The following is a 17,595-nucleotide window of genomic DNA, read 5'->3' as shown; positions in this document are numbered from 1 at the left end:
ATAGACATTGAGCAAAACTCTCATTTTGAAGTAGTTCCTGTGATCTGATTGTAAGTTTAGAAAACAGAGGAGAGTGGATTATTAGAACAGACAACAGGAAATTTTGTTTTCACGTGCAATTAGAAAGCATTCAGACAAGTAAGTTTCAGACAAATTTCCCAGTCGTGGAGATTTTATTGCAGCCATACTGCACACACTGATAGGATGCATTTTATATGTCATAGAGGGAAGTGTGCATGGGTCACATTTGCAGGGACTGTCCTTGAAGGTGCTGAAAGCAGCAAAGAATACTTTAAGGTCTGACACATCACAGTAAAACACACATTTCTGCAACAATTATTACATTACTCTTTTTTTGAGGTGCAGAACCTGTCCCAAAATTCTGTCTCAGTGAAGCAAGTGTGACTAAAGATAATATATTTTAGGGTGTTTTTTTTGTTGTTAGAGGTGGTTGTGGTTTTTTGTCAGTTTTTCTTTTTTTTTTTTTTTTTTTTTTTTTTTTTAGTATTAATACAGTAAACTCTGTCATACTCTGTCATTAACAGTAAGAAAAACCCTGTTACTTGTTGCTTAATGCAAGTTTTCTAATAAAAGAACTGCTTGTCAAATACTTTGGAACATTCTTTGTATTACCCTCTCAGAAGAGAAAGCTGTCTAAAAATGTTTACCTTATACCTCCCTGGAAGGGAGGAGGAGTTATTTTTTAATTGCATTACATTTTAGACACCCAACTTTCAGGTGTAGCAACACAAAATTACTTCGCACAAGACTCACCATATACTGTAACCACTTCGCATAAAGATTTATAACATTGTCAGAACAGACACTGCTCTAGAACCTCAGTTTGTAAGTCTTATACTGCCTCTGAACGAGCTACTAAAGCCTGAAAACAAAACAAAACAAAACCTGCCACATGTTACTTCAGAGCATTTGTTGTGCACTAACAGATAAAGCACCTCCTAGTGCATGGGGCTTACACTGGGGAATTTCTCAATTTTATTTTTTTCTAAGAGAAGTAAAAGCCAAGCTGAATAAAGAATTTTTAATCAGTAGGATGATAACACAGAAATGCAAAGTATCTGGGCATGGACATATCATACAAAGACATGTAGATCAGTTATAGCTTTGGTATGTTTTTTAAACTAGATAAAAGGGTGACCAAGGATTCTCACAGTCACTGGTCACTTGACCTCCTTTGAATTACATATGTTACCTTGGAGGGACAGGACATGCAGTCTCCAACAAGTCTCTCTCTCTTAGGGAAGGAAGGCTGTTTGTTGCCTCTTCACTTCACTGACAGGTCAAGGTCAAGGGATTGCCTGACCCATACAGTGTGAATGAAGATGATGGAGCCAGCCTGGTTAACACACGTTGCACTGCTAGACCTCTTCTCCTCTTTGATGTGCCAAGGTTTGAGGTAAGAGCTTGGCAATGCATGAAAGCAGGAAAGCTCACTAGACAGGCTTTGTTGGAAGCAGTAACAGTTTGTTCATTGATTTGAAGCTCAGCACTGAGACCATGAAAGAGGATGCCCATGAGGGAGAATAAGGTAACTACTGGGAGAGATTAACTGATTCAACGTAATGACTCTGGAAGCTGTCATTTAAAGATCAAAGTACCTTATTTTCTCCACCACAAAATTTAAAGAGACAGAAATTAGCCATTTTCCCCCTATTAAACAGCTATAACCTTGCATATCTTTTTTTCTTTCTCTCTCCCTCTCTTTTTTTTTTTTTTTTTTTTTTTTTTTTTGGCAGCAGTTGGAACCCTGCAATTTAATTCTGAGCTATGATAAGAAAGGCACGGACACATAACTCTTAATAGTTCAGGCCTGGTTTCAACAGTTTGCTTTTAAATCAGCATGTTTGGCTTCATTTTATTCTAGTTTCTCCTTGCTGCTGCTTGTAACATCTACAAAGAGAATGTAATAAATACACTACTGAGACCTTTTCACTGTTGGTCTCAAAGCACGTTGTAAGTCTCAAATTGCAAGTATCATGATTCCATTTTTACAGATGAATAGACTAAATCCCAGACTAAGTCATGTTACAGAAAGAAGCAAAACTGAAAAGAAGGATTTGGTACCCCAAATTCTGTGTTCTAGCCACTGGACTGCATCCCTCTTAAAAAAAAAAAAAAAAAGAGTTGGGCAATGAATTTCCTCGTAAGTTCTTATCTGGCCTCACAGAAATTATAGTAGGACTCAGCTAAGAGCCAGTATCACAACAGAAGAGCAAAACCTGACAGAGGTCAATGATAATTACTCTCATAGACTTTGCAGATGAATTGTATCCAGCTTCAGCAAACACTACCATGGAAGAATTGTACAATCAGGTTTGCAGTAACGGATTGCTACTAGAAAAACTTCTTAAGCTCTATGAAAGGGAGGGGGATATGCTGATGAAACCCTGATTAGTTCACCCCACTGTATGATCTGCACCAAATGAACAAGCTGTGCAAGAAATCACAACGCTAAAATGTGGAGAACCTCTGGTGTGCAAGTTAAGGTTGTTCCTATGGGTATTGGTGTACCTAAGTCGCTCAAGCAGCACTTATGTGGCAAATAAACCAAGGTCTCACTGACCTTAGCAGCATTACAAGGCAATCTTCACACAAGGATTGATCACTCCTAAACAATTTTCTCAGTGCACTAGGCACACCTGCATAAAACTGGAACAGAAGTGAATAAAGTCCAAACTTTTTTTTTCTCCCCAAAATGAAGCTGCTATTTGTCCTTCTTGCGTCTCCCTTTAGTGTATAAAGCCTACATATTGGGGTTGTTCATATTCACAAAATTATGTTCTTAGGTAACTGCAGTTTGAGGCATTTTGAGAATGAAATAGCAAAGGACCAGGAGTTTAAACTGGAAGAGAGGAAGGATCTTCTTAACGGTATCATGCTTTACCACAGAGGTAAAATGCTAAAGGATCACCCCTGTGTTAGTCACCAGCATCAGTGACCATGGAGTTATTTCAGTAGCATCCAATGTTCTGTCATCAGAAGCAACTTCACAGGACAGCAAACACTAAAGAGTGAGACAAAAGCAAGTCAGAACATGTAATAAATAAATCCATAACTGTAATTCTATAGAAGTGGGTAAATGGGTAAAGAAAACATCTTTCTTTTCATGAATGATACTCAAATTAACTAAAGGTATTTCATGATTGGTTTAAATGTGTAAGTGGCATCCATTCCATACAACTGGAATCTTTATTTTGGGCTTTGCAGTCCTAGCCTGTTTACAGAGCAACAGGTATCTAACAGTCCACTGTCAGAAGGACAGAAGACAACTATAAAAATAGAGCCTTGTTAAATTTGTTTCCTCACTTGAAGATGTAATTTAGTAGTCAAATCTGAGAAACAGCTACTCGAAAATTTATCACTCTGAAGCAATAAATGATAATCTTCTGTAAAGAAAAGTTGCAGACTGCATCTCTTGAACATCTTGTGGACAGCAAACTGAAGACTTTGTTTGATCTGCAGGCTGGAATACTATCTGTCTTTGCTGCAGCTGCTTCTACACAAAGAAAAGAATAGCAGGTGAACTGTAAAGTAAGCAACTGTCACCTCCGAGGGTAAGAGCAAACACAAATGACAATGGAAATCAAAGCCTGCAACCCTTCCTCAGTCAGCAAAGTCATGGGAAAATACTTAGGAAACAGAAGTAACCTTACAAAATGAATGACGTGATATGAAATCAACATGCAACAAAATAAATTAGAAAGAAGAATGACAGTTTGGTGCTACAGAAACAGTTATGCTGCATTTCTGACAGCATGTATAACATACTTTAAGAGAGAAGTCAATGAAATTATATATTTTTAATTATTTTTTCATATTTTCTATCTAATAAAATTGAAATAAATTTCTGTAAGTGATATTATCATGAAGGAATGCCATGGCACAAGAATTATATGCCAATAAAGTACTTATTTAATCCAATCAGGAGGAAATCATTCTCTTATCACCTACCTGAGCACCAAGAAGAAAAATTCTACTTAATCCTGATGTTTCTCTCAAGGGGAAAGGAAAGGTTGTGCCACATTTGAAAAAGTTGTGTAAAGAAAGACAGAAAATAGCTGCAGCTTCCTGCCTGTCAGTGGTCCGGGTGGCAGCATTGGTTGGCGAGGGAGAACAGTACAGGCAAACATACATCAGCAAGTCCCAAGTTAAGCCAATAATCAAGATTACAGCTGTCTACCCCAGGCCAAAGCCCTCAAGGGAGAGCCACAGCAATGAAAGGGAAGACTTCCTATCTAAAGACTTCCTATCTAAAGTTACATGGCCAAAGTTGGATAATTTACATACTACAGTTAATTTAGTTCAGCATACCCAGCCACATAATGCTTTTCCTACACAAAGAACTCCTTCAAATAATTATTCATTGTGTAAACCAGCCTTTTTCTCAAGGCATTCAACCTAGCTACATTCCCGAATGTCATATCAGTGTGAAGTGTGAGATTGAAGCAGCACAGCAATTGCAACCCTCACAAGAAAAGGAAACAATTTCTTTTATACTTCTGTACATTAGGGTATAGCAAATCTTGTGTAACAGGAATAATGTTCACGGCATTGGCATATACTAAATAAACGGCTTCTGCAGTTGCTGAATACTTCCACTTCACTTTGGCATTTAATCAGCCACAAAAGCAGTTTATTGCACAGTATACTCTGCTGCCATGAACATTATCAATTCAGCAAATATTAAAAAATATCATGCAAGTGTCACAGAATTGGGTACTTTAAAAATTATCGACAGCTATACACTTTCTGTTGCACAAAAGAAAGCAAGTTAAATGTTATTGAGAGATATCAGTCCATTCTGATTAAAATAGAATGCTAAAGGACAACATACACATCAGAAGTGTTTATGCCAAGATTGACCCGCTGTGCTGATATTTTCCTCCTTGCAGAGTGAAAGCTTTGGTCTAGGAAAATAAGCTGTATACTCAAGTGAGTACTGTCCCGGAGTGCTTTGAATTCTTCACATCCTCAAATCATTTATATTGATTCTATGACTAAATAAAGGAATGGAAATATGTTTCTCTCTCTCTCTCTCTTTCTCTCTCTCTCTCTCTTTTAATAAATTCTCTCTGTTCTCAGTATAAGTAAATATTTGTGCTCATGGTTTAGGGATTGGTTGCACTGACAACTGAAAGCCTCTATTGATTTGCAACCCTGGCTTGGTAAAGGAGCCTCTTGCTAATCTTCCCCACAGTGCCCTTCCAATACTTTCGCTGCTAACCTGGAAGGACAGCTCTCTCTAGGGCAAGAGGTAATTAAACTCTCATGGTGGCTCCTTTCTGAAGAGACAGCTTATTTTGTATTCTCTGCTTAAGATTTACTGTTGTAGATACTGAATAAGATGAGAGCGTTGTGCAGCACAGGCAGACTCCACAAATTTGATTTGATGGTAGGCTACTCAGGAGAGAAATCTGCCTTTCTGGGACTCCTCAGAGTTTAAAGGCAGCAACGTAAAGCAGTCCCAAATCAGATCCATCCTATTTCCACACACAAAAACTTCAACCAGCAAGTGACAATCTTCCTATGAAACTTCATTCTGTCTGGGAAACTACCAGCTGTCTGGGGTGAAGACACACCAGGGCCTTGCAGAACAGCTTTTCAGATCTCCCCTCTAGTCTGAAAGCATAGGACAAAAAGAAGCAAATGTTTTAAAATGGATGCTATTTCATTCTTTTCATATTCTTCTACCACAGAATAGTCATAGAGGCCACAACACTGCCTCAATCCCATGGCAATACCCACTGGGTGCTTTCTGAGCCTTATGAACTTGCAATAAAATGTAAGAGAGGGAAACAACTCCTCTGCTAGCAAGCTAATCCATTTGACCCGCAAGAAGACTAACAAGTGAGGTGAAATCCCAGTCTCTTCCTCTGGTGCTCGCATCTGCAAACAAGCAGAAGGTGAGAAAACCACTGGGTGCAACAAGCCCTCGTCATAATCTCTTCAGTTATGTAGTGCAGTGAACGCTTCTGGACCTATAACCTTATTTCAGCTTTTTGAAAATATCATGAATGATATTAATAATGTCAGAATAAAAAAGCTAAAAGCCTTTGCTGTCCTGGACAAGTAAGAGAAATCCTAAGACTTTTTACAAAGACTTAGAACCTTAGAAATCAGAAGTAAAATAATGTTTCATCCTGGGAATGCACAGAAATTTTACCAAGTATTCTCATCAGTCCTCTAGGGTATTTTTGGGTGCCCCTTCCCCTGAAATTATGATAACTATCATATTAAACAAAACTAAATAAAGAAAACTAAATTAAATAAAATACTAGGTGAGTTAGAAGAATTTATGTGAGCATTGGCAAAAGATACCAATATTTGGTACGCTGAGAAAGAGAATTTTCACTACAAGAGAGATACTCAGAAGACGGTATATTTGGAAAGGTGTCCAAATAAGTCACTTTTCTCTATTAAATGCTGCCACCGTTAATTATTTTGAATATTTTATCCTAAATATTTAAAATCAAGTAAAATGAACCATAAAACCAAGCTTTGGAAATAAAAACATCCAAGCTTCAGTATCTTTGATAGAAATTAGTCTTAATAGACTAAAAACAAAAATCAAAAAGCATTGTTTAATTGAAACAAAAATTGAACAAAAATTGGAAAACAAAAATTGAAAAGCATTGTTTAATTGAAATTAAATTATTACAGAATGAAGACAGAGCTGCCTGATTTCAGGTTTCAAAAGAAATTAATGATCAAACTGACTTTCAGTATGTGTAGATTCCTTAATCTTGGAAATGAGCCAAAGACAATAAAATTACAGCACACACCTCTGATCTCAAGAAAAGATACCCAGAAAAGAATGACAAGGCCACTGATAACTCATGGGCTTTTATAATTGGGATTGAGTGTTGACTGCACTTGGAGAAAAAAAAAATGGGTAAGATATGCAATTATTATGCTCTTATCACATTAACTGAAGTATTAAAGGTTGCACTGACTTCTTTTCTGTGCTCAAATAGAGCACAAAAAATAGAGCCAATGTGTAAAAATCTCATGTAATAAAATGTGGACATGTGTGGGCATGCAATTGAACTAGGGCTACTGTTTACTCAGCAGTAGTTCTGGTAAATCCATGAAATATACTTTGCTATAAATCATGGTAGATATTAAGATATATCTACAGAAGTACAGACTGCAGAGTCCTAGATGTAGATAGCCCAAATCTCCAATAAGCAGTCTGGCAATTCATCACAATTAGTAGTGGTCGATCATTATTAATTCTTACGGTAACCATTGTACTCATACTGAACTCATTTGCCATTAATGTGGAGGTAACAAGCAATTCCTTAGACATTAAAACATAATTTTAAGAGCTCAGGATTTTTTTTTTATCTAATGGTGAGTGGCTTTTTTCATAGCTTAATGTTATATGTGAACAAAGCAAAAAATCAGGATTGGTTTACTGCTCGGATTCACACCCTTAAACTACTTAGACTACATTGGTAGCAACCACTCTATGTTTACTTTTTGAAAATACAATGTATACCAAAAATAATAAATCAAACAGATGAACTTCAATCTTATGCAAATGTCCTTTGTTTTGTGCTCTGTTGAGCAAGCTACTGTACCAATACTTTTGGCATTAGTACAAGACTGAATCCATGGAAGCATGTGTGTATTTACACAAAAGAGGCTTCTAAGCTACAAAAATCCCTCTTGTTTGGTTACACTAATTTCCCTTGAATGAAGTTTGTATGCTAGCCAAAACAATGGTAGTTATCCTGTCCTCTAGAGTTCATTCCCAACAGAACAATGCGAATAATTGAAAACTTCCTAGGTAGTCCTGTAAGACTATTCTTTCGTAAATCAGGAAAACAATAATGCTATTTTTTCTTCATGAGCTATTTTACAAAATCTGATAGTTATATATGAGACTTAATTACATTAAAATTCTTGTTACTTCTTCGCATTTTAATGAAACCTTGAAATTTTGGGGAAGGTAGTAGGTCATTTTCTGATCTTAATAGGAACTTAAATGTAAGCATCAAGTTTAATATTCAAACTAAGTCAGGTGTATAAAGAAAAAAATGATCTGGAGTATAATGACAAGATGCTGGTGTAAAGGAAAAATGGAAAGGAATATAATGCTTTTGAGCCAAAGGACAGACACTAAGCATTTAGCTACCCCTGCAGCAAAGAAATCTGTTGGCTCAGCCCATGGATGTCTCTCTTAAATACACCGTTGCTACAAGGGAAAACTTTTAAAGTCACAAGGTGATGAAAATTACTCCTACCTTAACTGAATGCGGTCCCAGCACTTCTGCATCAGGTGGCTGAACACCAGCAGGTCTTGATGGTCGAGTGGTAACTTCTGACCATGCACTGCTGTTCATCCCTCCATGAAGAGTGCTCATAAGAATCCTGTATTCAAATTTCTGCCAAGGGCTCAGAGCAGTACTCTGGTCAATATAGCTCATGGGCTGACTGAGAGGGAGAGTCACCACAGTTGATATTTGTTCTGTCCCTTTTACCCTCCTTTCTATTGTAAGGTTTTCCACCAAACCATTTGGGTGAGCAGGTGGTTGCCAGGATATAACCACAGAGGTTGGAGTATCAGAATACAGCTCTGGAGCACGAATACCTTCAGGTGCGTCTGGAAGGGTCCGGATTGATGGAGTCTTGGGTGAAAGAGAGCATCCTTTAGATGTGCATCCTTCTACCTGAAACACATAGACAGTGTAAGGATACAAGTCCTCTACAGTGCAATTAGAGCTAGCTCCTAGCACTGTAGCATGCAGTTGGCCATTTTGGTAAATATTATAATGAGTGATAATGCCATTTTGCTTTAAAGGTTGCTGCCAGGTGATGCTTGCTGCCCTTGACGTAACATTCAGTAGAAGTGGTGGATCTAAAGGTCCAGGTTCTGTAACAGAAAAGAAGGGAAAGAAAAATTACTAATAGTCTGTGAGTTGTAAAAGTGGTAGGAAGTGGAACTCATCAAGTGAGTTTCAAAGCAATGAAAGAAGTTCAAATCTACCAGTTTCTCTCTTCAAAAACTGTAGGCCCTGTGCTTCAGGAGATGAATATGGTTCTTTTCTTGAAGGCAAACTGCTCTGCAAGTACACCTTCCCTCCCTCATCTGCATCTTTTTCCTCATATATCTCAACAGTGTCGTATTGATGCCATTAGCATATGGAGAAAATGCAAGGCTGGGTATCAATGTAGAACTACAGTTCTAGCTATTGTTGATATTTTCTAGAGCGCTAGCTACTGATTGCAACCAACAGCACAGGCATAAAAAGCTGCATATTTTACAGCTCAGTAAGCCCCTACTGCATCTCTCATTATATATTCAATATTTTACTTCATTCTGTTTATAATTCTAATCCATTTTTTGCAATTTATCTACTCCCTGTTAATATTATAGGTGATTTTTTACTGTGACTGTGACAGAAGCTGCCGATTTAGCTCTTTCACCTACTGATAAATAAACAATGCACAGATCTGACCTTTAGGTTAACAGGTTTTATGCTTGCTCCACTCAGCACTCTAACTGATTCAATTATCATAAAGGTTCAGGATCTTCCATGAATACTGAAAAAGACCGACCATATGCCTGCATAGGTGTTGTGGAACAGCAAATACTCTGCAGCCCTCCAGAGAAATTCCTTAATTGTAAATAATTTCACCATGCGACACAATCAAGTCACCTTGAATGCAAAACCCTCAGCCTGTGGAGGCAAAGTGTTATTTAAGCTTTACTGGGCTGCGTTAAATTCTGCAATTTGAAGGGCTGTTAAGTTTTTCAATTGAAATTTCATTTAAAATGCAGGTGCTTTTTATTATATTGAGGCTTTACTGCTCTCTAGGTACAAGCAAGAACATGGTGCAATAACACAAATCTGGCTCAATCACTGATCAGTAACAGCTGTAATTCCAGAACATTTAGCATTCTTATAAACCACGTCCTGAAATCTATAAATTGCTACAGCGGATCAAGAAAATACTATATTCCCCCTATTCTGCCCGTAGCAATTTTGACATTTATGAGATTTTTCTGTGAACATTATATTTTATCGAAATCTTTAAAAAAGATACACTTGGATTTAGTAATTGTTTAAAATAGCTTTAGGTTTGGGGATTTCAGAGAGGCAAGTTTCAAATGTTAAGGGTTGAAAATTTTATATTCATTAGTGGTTATGTGCATGCTAAGACTACGGGACACATGACAGCATATACTGAATTCCACAGCAGTCAACAACTCCATTATTTAATTCCTAGTGAAGTGGCATGCTGTCCAAACCACAAGGACCAGTATCTGTATAGGAAGAATAATTTACTTCACCAGAAATTAAATAATTCCTGCAAATGTTTAAGTAAATAGAAAAAAGAGAAAGCAGGAGAGAGAATGAAAATAGGGGTGCTAGAAAACAAATAAATCCAGCACAAAGACTGTTTTTTTCTCTCTTTTAGAATAACAGCTGAAGCAGTCAGAAGTCCCAATTCTCCTCCTACATACAGAGAGACATAAATCAGGATTATTGCACTGATGTCTGTGGAAATAGTGATGTAAAATTGGGATAGCAAGCTTTTTCTTCTTTTTTTTTTTTTTTTTTTGGCTTTTAAATTTGAAAAAGTAACAGTGTTTTTTCTTTCATTATATGATGCATCACAAAGCAACTCCATAAAACTCATCCATATCACAATTCCTGTTCTACTCACAGTGATAATAAGGATGGAGTTTTATATTAATGCTTGTGCACTCTAGGATTAATTTAGATCTCTGAATTTACAAGTATAAAAGATGATCTGTTGTAAAGAGCAATCCAATTCTATTTGCATGTACTCTTGGGCAAAATCAATTAGGTCATAAGCTGGAACAAAATTTGGTCCATTATTCAGACTTCACTGAAAGACAGAGGGGTGGGGGTGTAAACCTGAATTAGACGTATATTCTGTAAAACAAAAATTTTGCTGGAGTGTAAAGGCGAAGGAGGGAGATTTGCTTTGGAATTGAAGATCTTGAAAATAAGTTATTGCAAATTCTTTTTTAATGGGGAGAAGGGAGATTGAAAGATACAATATTTACCACTGAGCTACAAACTAGCATGTTATCTAATTATCCCTGGTACACTGCCCATCATACTGTGAGCTTCTACAGGACGAAAAATAACAAAACAGAACAAAACCACAACAATTGAGTAGTTTGTTGGGAGGGGATGGATAAGTCTTTCTATTTGTACTGAACAAGTTGCTGGCATTACAGGTGAAACATTTAAGATAATTATCTGAACCTGTGCTTCAACTTCCCCCCTGAGTTTAGGCATATTCCTTAAGGACAATGTGTAATGTATGCTAGGTGGTTTCAAACTTAATATTTGGGTCCCCCTAGTCCCTCCATCCTCCTTCAAACAAGCATATTCTGGTAGGTAGCATACCTACCTATACATTCCCTACTGCCCCTTTAAAAGAGAGACTTTTAAGACTCTCTCAGTTCAAACAAGACGTTTGAGAGATGCTTAATTGGCCCCAGTGGATGGGAAAGCATTAAATCCTGGTCCCCAACACTCATTCAGTATAGCTGCTTTTTAAATGGCAAGCAGAATCATCTAATTTTATATACAAATCAACTAGCACGATACTGCTTGGTTGAAAGGGTCACCACAATTATGTAAAACATGAGTATTAACTATAATTGGGATAGTTTGCTAATACAATAAAAAGCTCTGAACATGAGAAAAGTTATGCTCACAGCAGTAGCTATCACTTTCTAAAGTAAGAATTCATGGGTGAAATGACATGAAAAAGATGGTTATAAAATTTTAATGGAATGATAAAAGGCAAAAGTCAGCCTCTCAGCTGAATTCTTAAAATCCCTATATATCACAATCAGCTCCTTAACTGTAAAATCAATGTGGAGTATAACATGTTGTCAATGTGGTTGTCACTGGAGGGAAGACTGCAAAGTATGACAGCTACAGAGCTCAGCCTGACAATGATGAAAATAAAATCATAAAGCTTTTTACATGGGTGTAATTGTTTATTGAAATAACTACTGAATGTGGTAACAGTTGGCATCTTTTTCCTAAAGATTCTTAGTTCATATTTCAAACCATTTCATTACAGTATTAATACTGGAAGGTAGTTTCATTTTGGCAAATGAAATTATCTTTTACGGCAGGCTATTTTGCTCATCTGCCTCCAAAGTTCAGACTCTACTTAAAATTAAGGTACAAAACTGTCATTAATCTTTTTTAATTTCCTGACTAGAACCACACATTTGTTTACTTATTGTACAGACTAGGGGAGCGAGGAGCTATACTCTCATGGATATATTTCAGGGGAATCTATACTTTCATTAATAAACTGAGACATGTACCTGGACTACTGCCCTTTAAAGCTAATGAGAAATACCTGATTTGCTGGGAAACTCTCTCACTAAGCAGAATAGACATTCTGTGCCTTTTTTTCTTGAATCATTTACTCTTTCCAGAAACACAGACAATGAAATTATACATATTAACAAAGTGCAGTGTCTTTCGTATGCTACCGACTGTAATAAGCAGAAAATCCACATTGTATAGTTCTGGGCACAAGGGACCACAGAAATCTTTTATCACATTAGATCACAGAACTCAGAAGTCATTAAGCTGTTTATACACTGACATGCATTGGTAGAAATCCCTTCAGATATATATTGAGAGTTCTCTTCAAAATATTCACATTTTTTGCACACTTCTATTCCAACTGCATGTTGGTTCTAGTACCTCAGTCAGGCAGTTAAGAAAATACTTCTAATTCTTAACCTATAGGCATGCATGAGCAGATTGTACTTTTTGTCATATCATATTTGCCACTATATTACTTCAGCTTAATTGTACTCCTCTTTTGCTGTTCACTCTGTCATGTATTGCACATGATTTTCCGTTCCCTGTATCATCTTGCCAGGTTTTGTCTTCTCTTGCCTCCATTGCCATTTATCTTTCTTGAACACAGGTGGGCACATTTACATCAACCAACTATGTATTAGGTTATATGCCTAAATTATACAGACCTAATTTACACTAACTTTAGACTGAGAGACTAGTCTAAATTTAGACCTAATTTTAAACTGGCAGACTAGTCTTTTCAGACACCCAGTATAAGCAGCAGAGAAAGCAAGCGCTTCCAAAAGCTGAGGAGAACTGCAGCATCTAACCCTCTTGTCCTGAGTTGCCCTCTGGAGGCAACTGCCTCTCTCTACTGTCTACTTAAAGAAACTTTAAGACAATGGGCCTCCTTGCCCTGGAACCAAAGCTTTGGAGTAAGCATGCCGGAGGAACACAGAGCAGCACACTATATGACAGAAATAACACTCCCCTGCTTCATCAGCAAATACATACTGATGAGTGAATAATAAATTGCAGGATCACCCTTTTTAAATTGTTTCATGTTCCTCTAGCAGCTTCCATATGTAAAGATCTCAAGCCATCACTTTGTACTATGTGTTTGTACTGTGAACAAACATTGGACTGGACTATAACTTCCTTAACACAGAAAAGAGATGGATTTGCAGTTTCTATCTATCTAAAAAAATATGGACTGCCTGATAAAGGCACTTATAAAACAGCTTCAGTGAGAACTCTCCATACTGGAAAAATATGCTAATCCAAGACACAGCCGTCTGAAAGAGAACATGCTGATGACTGAGATGTCCTCCTGTACATACCTCACTGGACTGCAGGCAGTTTCTAGGACATTCCAAATAAAAGAACAGGCAGCTTTTCTCTAAAGTAGTACTTTTTGGTAGCTTCAAATTTGTACAAATCAAGATGCATCTTCCTAAATGCTATGAAAAGCACCTTTCTAATTTGGGAATTATCCCTGTGATGAAATATTACTTCTGGCAGATTGCTATCAGCCAGTACAATTTTGCCAACCACAAAGCTATGCTGTAAGAATGCTGCAGCAGCCATAGGACAAGGTTTAAATAACTATAACCAATTGTTTTGCAGCTTCCTTCCCAGATGGTTTAAAGACTTACCATGACGAAAGGTAAAACGTAATTGACATCTGCTTTTTATATCTAGAAAACTTCATTTTATTTCTGAGTGCAATGCATAAAATTCTGCTCTCAGCTCAACAGTACTTACTGACCTCTCAGTTCAGTGGTAATTATATTGATTTCAGAGGAGTTATCTTAAACTTACACTCAAGTTACTGAAAGCAAGATCTAATCCAGAAACTTCAACAACTGTTTCTATTTGTCTGGCAGTAAATATTCTGATGCTATACTGACCAAGATCACTGGAACAAACATCTTTTATCAACACATGTTTAGCAGGTTTTAAAATATTCATAGGATATGTACATTATTCTCATCTGGTACTGGCAGGTTAGACTTTAAAAATTTCATGGAATCAGTTACTAGTTCCACAGTCATGTAAATGGGAATATTTGAAAATTATTTACAGCATTTTTCCTTTAATCAAAAACACCCCAAACCTACTAAACATTACAATAAGACAATTTATTACCAGATACAACAGATTTTTATGGCAGCTTTTGCTAACTTTTCTTTAATCATTCCTAACATGCTGATAGTTTACTAAATATTTTTCATAAATAAAATATAATATGCAATTTACTACATATTGTGAAATCATCAGCTTGTATTAATATAACTCTACTGTCTTTAAAACTGGATATGATAATTTACATTACTGCTATCAGGTTCATGTGCACATAAACACACATACATGCATACATTTTATTCCTACAGATATTTTATGCTTTGGTGAAACAAAAAAGATACATTCACTATGTAAAATTCGATAAGAATGTGGATATACACATATATTTCACCAGAGTAAGAGATACAGAAATTTCTACTGTCAAATTGTACTTTAAAAAGTCAAAGTCAAAGGCCCCTGGTTAGCTGGGCCAGGAATTAAGTGTAGTTCTGTAACAAGCTGTCAGTACAGGCAGTTTTATAAGAAACATATTGAAGCCTTGACAGAAATACTGCTTATACCCAATGACAATCATTCAGTCTTAAGCAGCTGAGTTGAACATCCTTTCACAGATGGCAGCCCTCCACAATGATACCAAAACCAGAGACCTTTGTCAACAATGAAAGTTTTTTTGTCAACAATGAAAGTAAATTACAAGGTTTTTTGGATATTAGAGACACATCAGCATGTATTCTTTAGCAGTATTAATACAAAGGGAACAGGACATTTTAAGAAAAATCAGTTTCCCCTTGGAGACACGGAGTTTGTAACGGAACCACAGAACGTGGTGGTTTTCATTTGTTTGTTTGTGATTTTTTTGTTTGTTTTAAGATAGAGAACAAGATACAGCATCATAGCTGAAGAGCAAAGTGGATTGGTAATCTTAAAATATTTGAATTTCATAAACACTGGTAGAGGCAGTATATAAATATTTTTCTTATTCTTAAATTCCTTTTGAAACATCTGCCTTCCATACTAACTTCAGGCATTTTTACAGTTGGGTTTTGCAGAGGGTAGTGCTTCATGCTAGTACACAAATGCTATCCAAGTTCTATATAGCAGCTAACTTCTACATATATGTTCCAGAAGGACTGTTTTCTCACGATGGGGAGTGGAGGGGCAGGTGCCAATCTATTCTCTTTAGTGACCAGTGATAGGGAATGGAGTCAAGTTGCAACAGGGAACATTCAGGCTGGATATCAGGAAAAGGTTCTTCACTGAGAGGGTGTTTGCCTACTGGAACAGGCTCCCCAGGGACATAGTCATGGCGCAATGCCTGTCAGAGTTTAAGACGCATTTGGACTATGCTCTTAGTCATATGGTCTGAATTTTTGGGTAGACCTGTGTGGAACCAGGAGTTGGACTCAGTGATCCTTGTGCGTCCCTTCCAACTCGGGTTATTCTATGATTCTATGATTCGATGACTGTATAGGAATGCATGCTTTGTGTAGGCCCTCTGTCCTATACCTAACTCTCAAAAAAGAAAATTTTAAAATTCTACACCTACTGCTTTGCAAAAAAAAATTATTTTTACATATACTAACAAGTGATGCCTTTTAAAGTGATGCCTTTCTGTGCTCCTCCTACCTAAGAAAGAAACAACACTATGTGAACTATCTGACCAGAGTTAAATAATCAATACAATATGAATGTAATAGTCATAGAAGACTGGTTTCATTCAGACCATGAATGCAGACAAGTTTAATATTATACTCACTTTTGGTAATAGACAAGTACAATACAGGAACTGAATCTCAACAAAGATTTTCAAATGTAGGTAACACATCTTCAGTATGTAAAGACAAAGTTCACAACTTACTTTTATTAGGTAATTACTTAAAGGTAACATGCTTATAGAAATATTTACATGTTTTGAGCTTAAATGGGTTTATCAAATAAAGTTATGTTGTGAGTCATTTGTTCAGCTTCAAAGAAAATTGTTTTCTATTGTTTTCTTTCAGGGTGTTTTCTCAAAATAGACAGCTATCCATTTAGAGGAAGGACTAAAACCAAGTTGTGTCACAAGCACTGAATATTTGCTGCAACAACTGCTCATGAGCATCAGGTTAAATTTACAGTCCCAAATACAGATGTCATATCAGTGTAAAACAGTAACAACCCAAGGCACTTTGGTCTGAAGGCAGTGCAAGTAAGATAGTAATGAAGCCAGTCAGTCAGGATTTTAGTTTTGTATCATCAACCCCATGGCAACCCTTTCCGTGCTCAGAATGTCTTGCTTCCTTATCCAACAAGACATAACAGGAAAAAATCTCTTTAGAAAATACTTAATTTCTCTAAAACCTGCTACAATGGGGTCAACAGTAACAGATTTTTAAAAAGCAAAGATTTTTTTTTTTTTCTGAAAAAACTGCTCTTACAAAAAAAAGGTAGGCTATTAGATATTCTGCTGCAGTGTATGAGAAAACTAGCAGTTCAGTTTCTTAAAAAAAAAAAGTTGAAAATTATGTATTTTTTATATGTAGTTATGGTAAGCTCAAGTTTTGTCATCTATTTTCGTTCACATACTCTATCATGCAAAATCCTATCCTAACAACTGAAGTGACTATATTAATACACTGACACCTCTTTGTTAAATCAAGGCACTATTGAAAAAATGATGTGGTGTGAGTGTGTAACACATAGAACTATTAATGAGGAAAGTGATGGACGGGACTGGCAACGATAAACTCAATTTCAGACTAGTAGATCACCACTTTGAATTAACGAAGATCAGCGGAAAAGTTCTGTTCAGCTGTGGTATAGTTTAAGTATTCTTTAACCAGAGATAAGACAACAGTCATATACTATTAACTTCAATTTATTTCCTCTGATATCACTGAAATCAGAATCAAGTCCTTGAATGTAAACGAATGCCACTTAAAAGGCTGTACTTAGGTGTATCTTAAACTAGTCATACATGAACACATATGCACGGAGGGATGTTATTTAAAAAAAAATATATATATATATACTACTTCCCCAAATATGTATTTAAATATTCACACTTATGAAAAGCTAAGATAACAGATACTTGATCCCTTAGAAGTTACTATTACAAACTATTATTCAGGAAGGAAATACATTATTTCTATTTAACTGGGAAAGCAAGATAACCAAATAAGTTATG

General features: G+C 36.5%; 1 protein-coding gene across 1 annotated transcript in view; it reads right to left on the bottom strand.

Moving 5' to 3' along the window:
• The window catches only part of USH2A (usherin), a 420,079-nt gene that overhangs the window by 120,615 nt on the left and 281,869 nt on the right, over nt 1–17,595 (bottom strand). Inside the window, 1 exon segment of the mRNA XM_040551919.1 lies at nt 8,271–8,899. Coding sequence (XP_040407853.1) covers nt 8,271–8,899 — 629 coding nt within the window.

The sequence above is a fragment of the Cygnus olor genome, chromosome 3 (assembly GCF_009769625.2).
Source record: "Cygnus olor isolate bCygOlo1 chromosome 3, bCygOlo1.pri.v2, whole genome shotgun sequence".
NCBI lineage: Eukaryota > Metazoa > Chordata > Aves > Anseriformes > Anatidae > Cygnus > Cygnus olor.
The sequence above is the reverse complement of the archived record's forward strand: the minus strand, read 5'-3'. Positions and strand labels throughout refer to the sequence as shown.